The following is a 14,047-nucleotide window of genomic DNA, read 5'->3' on the forward strand; positions in this document are numbered from 1 at the left end:
TATGAAATTCTAAATAAAAGGATAAATTGAAATCCATATTGTAAAACAACAAATGCAAGTCTCATTTTCAAAATAAAAGGCCCATTAAAGATTTGGTTAAAATATGAAAGCCAGCAACAGTAACAAGTTTCTTTCAATACAGTAAGAGTAGATAGCAATGAAGATGCCATTTCTGAAAAAAGTAAAATTTTGTCATAAGTGACAAAGGCAGTCAGGAGCTTAAGTCCCACAGACTTTCAATGAGATAGCCTCCTAAATCACTTCTGAAAACAGAACTTAGGTGCTTTTGAAAAATTTCCCCATAAAACTTATTTTAGTGTATTGTCTATATATCTGAGTTCTCTCTTCCATATACAATGTACTTCTAAGAACTCTGGCCAAAATTTTCAACCGTACCACTGATCCCACAAAAAATTAAGCACATTCATATATATTTAAGCCTTTGCACAACTGGTGCCATAGTGAACACTAGTTTAATAAAATTCTGCTAAACGCCTCCATTTCATCCATCATAACAAACTCTTGAAACCTACACTATCATTACATTAAAATGGGACTTTTCTGTCTGGTTTTCCTATATTCATTGACAATGTTAAAAGAGAAATTTTTGCCCCACTGATATTAATGGGAGTTTGCCATTGACTTAAATGGGATCAAAATTTCACCCTAGATATTTTCTTTAGTTATTCACTACAGTTGATTCACTTTTAAATTCAGGGAGGCCACAAAAAGCTATCCAATTAGAAATGGTTTGTTAGAGGTAAGTTTTTTTTCCCCTTGCCAATGACACCCATTACAAATAATCTAGATTTTAATCCAAATCATGAACCAGAGCACTTTAAAGAAGAGGAGGGCTAAGAAATACATAGTTCACCAGAAACTTATTTAGAAATCAAAACTAACTAGCCGACTCTCCCATGATACCAGCACTTTCAAATCAGACATTATGTTTCTGAACTTTCTAGAAAATTATTTCATACAGAAAGCTAATTGTAATAGAAGCAATGGCATCTGGTCAATTAGGAAACAAACAAACAAAAAAAAAGGTAACTAATTCTCATCCATCTTTGCAAACAACTTTCCTAACAAAAAAACGTCCATATATGACATGGTGTGAAAAGGACCAGGATAGTCAAATTACCCTAGAGGAATAGGGTTTGATCTGAAAAAGAGGACCAGCAACCTCACTCTGTAGCACAATGAAAGAAAATTTCTTTTAAAATACTGTTTCAATGGTACCTCACACCAGTCAAGTTAAACAATATAGATCGATTGAATGGGGATAAGTGTTGGAGAAATTGCGATAAAAAGGAGATTTTATGAACATATCCAGTCATTAAAAAGTATTGGGATGCAATCAGTAACCAAATATCACAAATTGATGGCATTACTATGATCTTTTGGTAATCTCTTGGGGCTTCCTAGCAGAAATGGTCACACAATGAAGAATTAGTCTCATCTGCTAATAGCTCCTCAGCTACTGATAGCATCACACTGGAAAAAGAAAAATAGCCCAATTCTAGAGGAATCGTTAAAAAAAGGGAGAAGTTGTGGTTATGGAAAAATTAACACACCTATCACATACCAGAAAAATAGACAGAGGATAAATAGGTACTTAGATAATTGGTTAAGTTTTATTCAATACCCAAAGTACAGTCACCTGCAAAAAATACAGCACACCTGACCATTTTTTTTAAATATTAATGTTTGATAGACATGCCTGTTCTGTTAAATGTGTAATCACTCCATTTAATAAAATCATTAAAAACAAGATATCATTGGTGTGCAATAATGCTCACTCTGTTAATATGGTAGCACCCTGTAAAAGAGAGAGATCGGATGACTATATTCCTGTATAACGTCTCTTTAAACAAAAGTTTCCTGTTGTAATGATTGCTCTGTTTCCTATATTTATATGGCAAAAATCTGTAAAACTGTTAATACTTCCTAATTAAATAAATAGGAAAATGAAGAAAGGGTTTGACCTCAGCCATATAGGTAAGGCATATTGTATATCTTTGGCAAATTCAATAAAAGCAAGTATGGTTTTTATTTTATTAAACCCTTATTGTAGTGAAAATTTAATATGACCAAGAATGAGTTAAAAGTGCTTTGAGAACCATGGATGAAAAGTGCTGGCCCACGATCAACAGTACTTAAGCACATGCCTAACTTTAAGTATGTGAGTAGTACCATCAACTTCAACCAACTTCACTGACATTGCTCGTATAAGGAAGTTAGGCACATACTTAAATACCTTGATTAACAGAGGTCTATAAGAGGTTATTATTTTTTAACCAATAACTTAATTTTATTGCTTGTAACTGGACAATTATTTATACATATCAGATTACGCCTTTTGCTATTCACTGAACTGTTAATTCCTTTGTGACAATCTTTTTGAGGAAAGACACTGAAGAAAATATAGTGACATTAGAGCACCTAATATTAATATAGCAAAGCCCTTCCTAGGCTTGCCACTGATTAACTTATTAACGTATCCATGCTGTATTTGAATCTCAACTAGCGAATAGTTATTAAAAAATGTGTCCTTATTATGATTGTATACATAAAATCCACACTTAAAAGCACCAAAGCTAACTTGCTCAATAATTTAATGCTGATTATTATTCATTCAAGGATACTCCACTTTTACATTTGCAACAGTCAGTTTCTATACAAGGAAACTTCAGCCTAACCTATAAAGTGTTGAGTCAAAGCTCAAAGTTTCTATAGATAAGCTGAACCCTGTCAGGCAGGATGCTGTGGAAGCTGTATGCAGTTTGATTATAAAACTGAGGCAGTGGAGACCTACCAGGTCAGCCATCTGTCAAAACCAAAAGAACTCTGCTTTTCCACAATTCCAGGAGCTGTACAAACACCAGACAAGGGGACAAAATGGAACCTGTGCTGTACAAACAGGAACTTTTTGAAGTATTTCTACTTCTAATTTCTTCCGTGTTTGCACAGTTGGGAATTTTTTTGCTCCTTCTTTGATTGTGTTGACATTTGTTTCCTGAGAAGTGCACAGAAAACTTCACTGACCTTAAGTCTATTACTGACCGCATTTCATTACATAGTCTTTTTATTACTTTAACAATTCTAACAAGCACATTTGTATACGAGATAGCCTTTACAATGCTTTGTGAACATTGCTAAAAGAGAAGAACAATGTTACATTCTTATTTCATTTACCTCTTGAGACAGTTGTAACCCAGATGTGATCAGAACTATAAGAACATTTTGATAAAAAAATTTCTAGTTGGGTTGCTTTTTGTTGCATCCTCTCAGTTTATACATTTGCTGAGCTTTAAATAAATTGAACAGAGATATTACTGTTTTTTTAGACATGAACCTCACCTCTCCTCTTGACTGGTACCTCCACAACGGTAGCAAAAATTATGTTTGTGGTCATTTCTCATTATAGCAATCTACATAGACTCCATTCAAATTGTTAGGGCATTATGTCAGCGCCTTATTAAAGCAACAGTCTGAATTACCTCCTTCAAAAGCCAAAGCTGCAGAAAGTGATCCTTTAGCATCTCCTCTTAAGTCCATTGTTCCCCATAGATGCATGCACCCTGTTTGCAAGTATCAGGAATAGCTAAATGGCTCCCATGCAAGGGAGCTTTCCTCTTCTGGAGTCCCCTACCCCTTGCTGCTTCTTGCGTCAGTGGTCTGGGGCAGGTGCTCTCCATTCCCACGTCCCTCTCACTTGCCCTTTCTTCTCTTTGCTTCCCCCTCACACTTTTCACATGGACATTGTTCTTAGGAAAGGCGCTTGCAGCTAAGCCCCATATCATCGATGGAATATAGATATTTCACTTGCAAGCGAGGAATAAGTGAAGATAAATATTTAAACAATCAATACCTGTTTGGAAAGCACTTTCATGTGAGCAACACTTCCGCGGCAGTAAGCTTCAAGAATTACACCAAACTGAATTGAGACAGCAGGTATGTGCACCTCTGACCTACAAGAAGCATCATGTGAAAACAGAAAAAAATCACTGAGTTGCAAAAATCTATTGTATCCATTTTACATATAAGAAATCTTCAAGCTATTATAATAGGAACTTATTACTATTATAATTGAACACAAAACACAATATTCTGCCAAATGAAATACAAAGCCACATTTGAAAAAACAGTCCTAATACAGGGCCACTTTCCCAAAGGACAGCACAATTCAATGGCTAGGTGCTAAACTTTCAAGCAAAATAGATTATTTCTATTAGTTTCCTCATTCTCTGGCCTAGTAATATTTCAGAGGCAATTTTAAGTCACTAGGAATGAAGGAATGCTTTTACATCAGTCTTCTGTACCTCTTTGACCAGAAGTGGCGTTGATAAACTAAGGAGGGAAGGATGCTGGCTCAGCTTCAGTTATGCTAGAGTGGCAGGGCTATTGTGAGGAAAAATGGAGGCAGTCTCAAGGGTTCATGAGAAATACGGAAATTTTCCAAAGGAGTCCCCCTTCCTCCAAAATGAAACATTTTAAAAGTATTAGAACAAAAGCTAATTATCCCCCACAAAAAATATTTAGCACTGTACTTGGGGTTTTTTTTTAAATCTAAAAATATTTAAAGTATCAGCAAGTTACATGTCTAGGATTGAGACAAATTCTGAAAGGCATTTTATCATTCACAGAAAGGCCATTCTCCTCTTGCCTTCAGAAAGTGGCAACTAAGAATTAACTGAGAGTCAAGGAAGTTTAATGTCTCAACAAAAATTTAAATAAAAATGAAATTCACTCAAACTTGTGAGGTATAAATGTTCCATTTCAAATACAAACAAAACCAAAACATAACATTTACATTTATATACAGAACAAATTAGAGAAATAAGACTTCCAAATATGAGACAATATTAGTTCCAAAATGGAGTAATTTTATACTTCTTTTTTTTTAAACTGTTGCTTTTGTTTTGGAGCTACTGTTATTAAATTTTCTGATTTTTACTCCATTCTATGAAGATTTTCATATTATCAACATCAAAGTTGAAGGATCACAAGATCCAGAAATATACAATATTGGAGTATGGTGAAATAGCGAAGATGAAAAATCCTCAAGAAGGTGTATCTGGCATGAAAGAGTTGATTGTGCCTGTTGCAGATACGCACCAGCCACAATAGTAGAAATGGAAAATTCTTACCTTAAATGCCAAAAAAGCATCTGCCCTATCCTCCTATTAGCAAGTGCTCTCTCTACTAGGAATCTGGAAAGGGCACAATCGAGGAAAGGTTCATATTTCAGAACTTGTACAAGCTGGAGAAGATACTGAGAGAGCTCTTCATCACTGGAAGGAGATAATAAAATCTAGTAAATAGCTAGATAACTAGATTAATCAATTCTGAAAAAAAAAAAAAAAATACACACACAAAATCTGTAATTGTGGTAAGGTCCATATCTAAAAGGAAATCTTTCAGGCAAATGCAGAATTAAAAATAACGTATGTAGCCTAACTGTGAAACTGCCTAAGAGGTTCCAGAAGACCTTGAATGATAAGGAGAGATGCCATTATGTTTAGAGTAGAAACTTCTGATGGAAATTAAGGGACAAAACTCTTTGGGTGAAATCCTGACCCCACTGAAGTCAACAGGAATTTTTTCCACTGACCTCAGCAGGGCCAGTATTTCACCTTTGGTGTCAAACTAAGACTACGTCTTCACTGACAGTGGCAAATTCGCCGCCGTCAGATCTATTTCTCTGGATCGACTGACTGGTCAGTGAAGACCCACTCAGTCGATCCAGAAATCGATGTATTAAGACCACCTTCTTAAGTGGCGTAGTGCTGTGTTGAGGGGAACGTGGTTCCCCTTGGCACAGTGCAGTGAAGACGGCGCGCAGAATAGAAGCAGAGAAGTCAACAGGCGTTACCCAAGTTTTTTGCGTAGCTTGCGTAACTCCGGTCGACTGCCGCCGAATCTCGGAGGTAAGTGTAGATAAGCCCCAAGAGTACATCTGCATTGCAAAAGCACCCCAGTGACGGTCTCAGAGCCTGCAACAACTGACTTGGACTGCAGGGCTTGCACTGCGGGACTAAAAATAGTAGAGTAGACATTCCTGCTCAGGCTCTGAAACCTAGAGAGTGGGGGTAGGTCTCAGAGATCAAGGAGGAAAATCTACACTGATATTTTTATCCCTGTAGTGAGAGCCCAAGTCAGTTGACCCAGACTCTGAGGCCTGCTGCAGTAGGTTGTTGGGTTTTGTGTGCGTGTGTATATAAACCCTGACTGTGGAGATGGATCTATAGCACCAGCTCAGACTCCCCCCGTCTCCTCACCTAGTGCAAGGGACATGATAGGAATGGACATTGAAATCATCCTAAGAAAATAAACTTCAGCAAACCAGTCCCATGGTAAGAAAAGCTAAGGGAAAAAGGAGTTTGGAGATCTGAAAGTTTCTCAGAGAACACAATATTGAAGGCACAGCAGCAAACTATTCTGATGTAAAAAAAAAAAAAAAGACAGAGGAATAGCAAGGGGCCAGCCTGGCTCCAGGAGCTCTTTAATGACCTGACAATCAAAATGGAATCCTACAAAAAGTGGAAACATGGACAAGCTGTGAAGGATGAGTACAAAAGAACAGTGCATACATTTAGGGATAAAATCAGAAAGATTAGAGTGCAAAATGAGTTACTCCTAGCAAGGGATATAAAAGGCAATAGATAAAGATTTTATAAGTACATTAGGAACAAGAGAAAAATGATGGAAAATGTGAGTCTATGACTTAGCAAAGAAAGAGAACTAGTAACTGATGATACCAAGAAAGCGGAGAAGTTGAATGTATACTTTACTTCAGTCTTCACTAAAAAGATTAATGGTGACCAGATGCTTAACACAATTAACATTAACAAAGGGGAAGGAATACAAGCCAAACCAGGGAAAGAACAGGTTAAAGATATTTAGATAACTAAGTTAGATGCATTCAAGTTGGCAGGGCCTGAAGAAATGCATTCTAAAATATTTCTGCTTAAACTAGCTGAAGCAATCCTGGAACCATTAGCGATTATCTTTGGGAACTTCTGGAAGATGGGTGAGGTCCCAGAGCACTAGAGAAGGGCAAACATAGTACCTAGCTTTAAAAAGGAGAGTCAGTCCCACATGACATTTTCATAAGCAAACTATGGAAATGTGGTTTAAATGAAATTTCTATAGGATGAGTGCACAACAGGTTGAAAACACACACTCCGTTATCAATGAGTTGCTGTTAAACTGGGAATGGAGTCCTGCAGGGGTCTGTCTTGAGTCCACTACTATTCAATACTTTCATTAATGACTTAAATAATGGCATGGAGAGTATGTTTATAAAATTGGTGGATGACACCAAGCTGGGAGGGGTTGCAAGCACTCTGGAGGAGAAAATTAGAATTCAAAAGAACCTTAGCAACCTGAAATCAACATGATGAAATTCAATAAAGACAAGTACTAAGTACTAAACTTAAGAAGGAAAAATATCAAATGCACAACTATGAAATGTGGAATAACTGGTTAAGCAGTAATACTGCTGAAAAGAACCTGGGGTTATAGTTGATCACAAATTGACTATGAGCCAACAATGCATGGTATATTAACAGGAATGTCATATATAAGACATGGGAGGTAATTGTTCTGCTCTACTCAGCACTGGTGAGGACTCAGCTGGAGTACTGTGTCCAGTTTTGGGTGCCACACACTACAAAAGATATGTCTGGAGAGAATCCAGAGGAGAGCAACAAAAATGCTAAAAGGTTTTGAAAACAGGACCTATAAAGAAAGGTTAAATAAACTGGTTATGTTTAGTCTTCAAAAAAGACAACAAAGGGGATCTCATAACAGTCTTCAAATATGTTAAGGGTTGTTATAAAGAGGATGGTGATCTTCATATCCACCAAAGGTAGGACAAGAAGTAATCAGCTTAATAGGCAGCAAGGCAGATTTAGGATAGATAGCAGGAATATCTTTCTAACTTGAATTGGTTACCAAGTGAGGTTGTGGAACCCGTATCCTTGAAGGCTCTTAAGAACAAGTTAGACAAATATTTGTCAGGGATGGTCTAGGCAACACTTGGTCCTGCTTCAGCATGGGGGATGGACTAGATTACCTTTCAATGTTCCTTCCAGCCCTACATTTATATGATTCTATTAACAACCACCATTTAGATTACATTTTCTTTACGTTTTTATTTGCAGTATTCTATTAGGCATATAAAAAGGTCAGAAATTGAGTTCTGATATCCTGCTGAAGGGAATTTTGCTTTGGAGACATTACTAAGAATAATCATTCCAGATGGACCAATTCACCATTATTAGGTGAGACAGGGTTAACTGAGCAATTACTTGTTTACATTTGAAAGAAGTCAAAATATTTGGTCAATAATCTAGCCTTGACAATAAAAAGCTGTTCATCACATACAAAGCTTAGGAGTCAAGGTCAGGAGAAATGCAGAAATTCTGCAAATGATAAAGTTCAACTTATTCTGAAGCAAAACTTATATAGCAGCAGAATTGTGTACTATAAAGGAAAAACTACAAGTAGGGTAAACTACCTCTGAGAAGAAACTGAAATCAACAACACTATTAAATCTTACATTTTTACTAAACGGTACAGTGAGTACCACTCACTGTAGTTGGACCACTCTATTTTCAGGCATAGAGTAGCTGGTCTGTGATCCTCCTAATATTTCACTCTCCCTGCACTTGTACTTATCTTCAAAGGCCCTACATTACAGTGACTCTCCCATTGACTAAGTGGGGAAGAACCACACTTCCTTTCTTTGGCATGAGGACACTGCCAGCATCTGTTCTTGGAAGTAAAGGACATTAACTTTTATCCAGAATGGCAGTATGCTGAGATGTTAATGAGCTGCCAGACTAGACTATAATTGGGCCATTCTAAAAGGGTGTATCTAATTGTTTGTATGTATTGTTTTACTTGGGGTCGGTGAGTGGGAAAGAATGTGTTCTTACACCATTTTTGACTGAGTCCTTTTTGTCTTTGTAAAAAAAAGTAGAATGCAATTTTCCTTAACAACACTTTAGCAGCTGAACAATTAACATATACCTACCTCATTTGCTTTAAACAGCCCACTGCATATTCTCTCACATACTGGTCCGGATAATTGAAATCCAGCAACTCTAGTGCTTCCCTAGGAGGCAGCTTTGACCATATTTGAAGAAGAGCCTGAAGCTGTTTTAAAAACAAGAAATCTATAGTCAGTCACCTCTTTCAATACATAGTTGAGAAATTAGGTGGACAGATTTTCCTGAGGATAATTATTGGAATACTATTATTAACAGGAGAAGAAGAAGAAGAACATGGGGCTAGCTGGTTGAAAAAAATCAGGAAAATGATATTGTGAAAATCCCATTTTCAACTTTTTTGCTGGGATTCTTTTGATGGAAATTTGTTTATGTATTGAAAACCAGGTTTTCAGAAAACAATGTCTTTAAGTAAACAAAAATTAGACAACCAAAATAAGATCATGTTCTAAATGATTTCAGTAAAAATTTTGGTAAGATTTTTGTAGAAAATGTCTTGAAAGCATGAAAATTTTGACGATGGCAATTTTTCACAACATTTTTTGTTTTTCTTAAGATTTTTTTGGTGGGGGGAACAAAAAAAGCTTTTCATATTAAACATTTTGGCCCACTCAAATTATGCACCACATCTTTGGCTATAATGTGACTGTTCTGTACCACACTGTCAGTGTACTTTGGCTATGAGCATAAGTTTCCCAGGGAAGATCACCACAGTGAAGGATGATTCTCTAATGGTGTACAGATGACTGGGGCAGTGTACAGATTCCATACACATTCCCTGTTACAAGATAGTGGGAAAAGGAAGCTGTAAGCCCAGAGAGCTTACAGAGCTTGGTTAACTAAAAGGGTGCATGGCCTGGATTCCCTTTGCTATGCAGACCCTGGATTAAATTTTCATGACTGTCAGAGTAGCCTTCAGTCTAACAGAGCGCAAGAAAAAAAATATGCACAACACCACAAGGATCAGGGCAGTACAAGTGGAAGTTTTTACCCAACTCAAAACACCATCCCTTTGCCTTGGGTTCTGTACATTTTAGCTGTACTCTACGACCTGACCCTACACATTTAAATTAGTCATCTAGTAAGATGCACAGTTTTCCCAAGGGCTACTTTTAGTTAAAAAAACAAACAAACAAACCAACCAACCCACCTCCCCCCCCCCCCAACATTTCATATGTAAATCATTATTATGAGCATCATAGTAGTGTATAAAGGTCCCAAACAAGATCGGGGCCCCATTGTGCTAGGCACTGTATAGACACACAGTAAAAAACGGTCATTGCTCTAGAGATATCAGTTTAAATACACAAGTCTGACAAAAGGTGGGAGAATGGGAGTGTAGATCCCCATTTCAGAGATGCATAGCTGAGGCACAGACAGATTAAGTGATTTGCCAAGCTCACATAAGAAATCTGTGACATCACTGATTGATTCCAGCTGCCTTAACTACAAAACTATCCTTCACTAATTCATGCTGCAGTTGCACTTTTTGATCTAAATTGCTACACTCATGCAAACGAAAGCATTATTTCTCAAATTGGTTGAAGGGCATGTATTTCTATAATTTGAAAATATGAAGTATTTATTAAAATAGCAAATTTTGATCCACTTCTAGCTAGTTCATAGCTATGAACTATCAGTAAAGTAGAGAAGTTTTACTGTCCTTGTTATTTTTATCCCTTATGTCAGTGTTTTCTCAATGATTGATCCATGGACTGGTGCCAGACCCAGAGATCTCCCTGACACAGTTTAGGAAGGCAGCAAGCCAGTCCCTGGTATCAAAAAGGTTGAGAAACTCTGCCTTATGGTAGATCTAGCCCTGGCCAAGTACATATGGATAAAAAAGTAGTACAAGTAGTACAAGAAATACTAGAGCACATATTAAAATCATTAAAGAAATAGTTCTCTAAACGTCTATGAAAAGAAGTGATCAAATTATAAGAACACTGTTTTGCTTTCATTAAATTAATATAGTTACTTTTTAAACATATCTGCCCTCTGAAAACACCTTTTTGTAATGCACAATTATTTGTGGTAGTGAGACAGTAGGGCCTGTCAGTGTTAAATCAGCAACCTAGTGGGGGTGTAAATAGGATATCAACATATCCCTATTTTTTCCTTTTCTTTAGTGGTAAGCACCATCTACAAATATTTGATTATGAAAAGGCCACTTATTCAGGAAGAGCTGAATTATGAAAATAATGTACATGTTCTCACTCTGATTAGCAAATCCTTTTATCCACAAAGTGAGATTTCCACATTCCACTGCATGTCAGATCAGAGCTGAATGTGTTTGCTCAAATATGCCAAATGTGTACTTATTTTGTACTGTTAATTACTATCCAAAGGCCATCATTTAAAATTTAAGAGGCCATATTCCAGGCTGATTTATATCCTGTACAATCTCATTGACAGGATTGCCAGTGATGCAGATCAATTATATATATAAAGTTCAAATGTCCACGTTACAACCCCAGAGAAGAGTACCAATGTTTCAATCAGTATGGTTACTTTCAGTAACAAAGACTGGATTAGAGGAATTTATATTTATAGGCTTCAGAAAGATAATACTAAAGATTATCTGGAATATAAATACCCCTTCCACACAGAAATGTACATTCAAATGACCTGATGTATTCAGCCCATAGGCGAGAATGTCCAGTCACATTGTTTCCATCTGTAAGGGAGCAGCAGGACATAGCAGCTGTAGTGCCATAATCACTTGCACTGGAACTCTAAAAATATATTGATGCCAACGCACCAACACACACAGGTACTGAAGCCCTGACAATATAGGCACCTCTACACTTAAAACACCAAAACAAAACATGCCAAAATACCAATGCAGGTGCTGAATCATCAAAAATACAGAGACCCAGATGAGGCGGCAGATAAAAATCCCAGATGCTGATATGCCATCGCTAAGTGTTGATCTCATGGTACCTCTGAAAATCAGGACACTTATTAAAATGTGTAAATATGGCTTTAGGTGCTCAACTTTAGACGACTAAGTTTGAAAATTATAGCCCTATAGTATCCAAATCTGAGTTTAAGTAATAATTTAAAATATTAATCTCCTACCACTTAGACTAAGACTGAATTAAATTGTTAAAATTAAGGACAGAGGTTATTAAAGCAGGAAATGTTAACTGATGTGACCTTAGAGGAAGCAAGAGCTAGTTTGACTTGTGAAAGAGCCAAGAAAATTCCAAAAATACAGCCAGCTCTTGTTTACATTCCTCCTCTGAATCTTCATTAGGAGGGAAGTTTAGGCCAACCAGTTTAGTGTCCCAGGTGAACATTTACTGATCAAAATGTGAAGGTCAAAGGACATCAGAGGTACTTGACACATCTGGATAGAAATTTTCCCCTTTAAAAATCCATTTTTGAACAATTAGGACAACGGGGAAGTTTATTTGAAAGTTTTCCAAAAATGTTATTTATAGATCCTTACATATAGAATACAATATTTGTATTTAAATATGCTCTTTTCAATAACAACCTTGTTAAAAAATACAAAACAAAACAAATCAGTGCATGAACAGTAAATGAGATTAAGTACTAATCCCTGTGACAGAAAGGCTATGTTCACACTACAGCTGGGAGATGTGAGTCTCACTGCACGTTTAAATTCCACAGGAGTAGCCGTGTTCGTCTGTATGCAGCAAAAACAACAAGAGTCCTGTAGCAGTCTTTAAAGACTAACAAATTTCTGCAGGCATAAACTTTTGTGGGCTGCAACCCACTTCATCAGATGCATGAAGTGGAAATCACAGATAGGAGGTATATATATACATCCAAGGGTAAGAAACAACAATGGGGAGGGTAAGTGTAAACAGAGTCCATTCAGTTAGAGTAGTTGAGCCTATTCACAACTATTGATTAGAAGGTGAGAATGTATGAACAGTGACAATTACTTCTTGTAATGAGATAACCATTCCAAGTCCCTATTCAGACCCAGTTTGATTGTGTCAAGTTTGCATAGGAGTTCCAGCTCTGCAGTTTCTCGCTGAAGTCTGTTTTTAAAGTTTTTTTTTTTTTTTTTTTTTTGGTAGAAGTATGGCAATTTTCAAGTAAGCTACAGAGTGTCCTGGGAGACTGAAGTGCTCTCCTATTGGCTTATGGATGTTACCATTTTTTATGTCTGATTTGTGTCCATTTATTCTTTTGCGTAGTGACAGTCCAGTTTGGCCAATGTACATGGCAGAGGGGCATTGCTGGCATATATTACATTAGTAGATGTGCAGGTGATTGAGCTCCTGATGGTGTGGCTGATGTGGTTAGGATCTATGATGGTGTCACTAGAGTCAATGTGTGGGCAGAGTTGGCAACGGAGTTTGTTGCAGGGATAGGTTCCTGGGTTAGTGTTCTTGTTGTATGGTATACGGTTGCTGGTGAGTATTTGCTTCAGGTTGGGGGGCTATCTGTAAGCAAAGATACCCAATTCAAAATACCCAATTCAGTTGTCTTTCCTTTCTGTCCTCCCAGATAGTGACATTCTACTGAGAGTGGATGGATTAACTTGAATCATCTGTTTAATAAGATCTGGGGTCTGCTTTTCAGACACAATCTCTATGAATCCCTCACTCAACCAAAAACAACTAAAGTCCTGTAGCACCTTAAAGGCTAACAAATTTCTGCAGGCATAAGCTTTCGTGGGCTGCAACCCCCTGGAACTTTTCACTCAACCAAGTTTTCCCTTCTTGCTGCTGGGCCAAGTTAAGAGCCTTTGGTATTGACAAGGCACCTCAGCAATAATAAGGGCAATTACTTGGACAAATGAATTCCAAATGAGTATTTCACTGTAACAGTTACAAGAATGTACTAAGTAAAAAAAATATTTTGTAAATAAAATTACATCATTTTCTGAGAGTTGCTGTTCATAAAAACATAGGGTGAGAAGGGACTGCAAGGGCCTACAGTATTTCATTTGCTATTTTTAAGAACATCTAAAATAATTTATTACAGTAAGATTTTCTGCTTTTAAAAATATTACACAATTTCTTGAGACTAGATTCTGACCACAAATA

General features: G+C 36.9%; 1 protein-coding gene across 6 annotated transcripts in view; it reads right to left on the reverse strand.

Annotated features, from left to right (window-relative positions):
• PIK3CB (phosphatidylinositol-4,5-bisphosphate 3-kinase catalytic subunit beta) overlaps positions 1–14,047 on the reverse strand; it is a 317,999-nt gene that overhangs the window by 30,545 nt on the left and 273,407 nt on the right. For all 6 annotated transcript variants that reach the window (XM_067538936.1, XM_067538931.1, XM_067538934.1 and 3 more), the window contains 3 exons: positions 9,044–9,165; positions 5,151–5,294; positions 3,872–3,971 (listed from right to left, as the gene is read on the reverse strand). In XM_067538936.1, coding sequence (XP_067395037.1) covers positions 3,872–3,971; positions 5,151–5,294; positions 9,044–9,165 — 366 coding nt within the window. The remainder of the gene's footprint in view (positions 1–3,871; positions 3,972–5,150; positions 5,295–9,043; positions 9,166–14,047) is intronic.

The sequence above is a fragment of the Emydura macquarii genome, unplaced genomic scaffold (genome assembly GCF_026122565.2).
Source record: "Emydura macquarii macquarii isolate MOO-44397 ecotype Brisbane River unplaced genomic scaffold, CSIRO-AGI_Emac_v2 contig_499, whole genome shotgun sequence".
Taxonomy (NCBI): domain Eukaryota; kingdom Metazoa; phylum Chordata; order Testudines; family Chelidae; genus Emydura; species Emydura macquarii.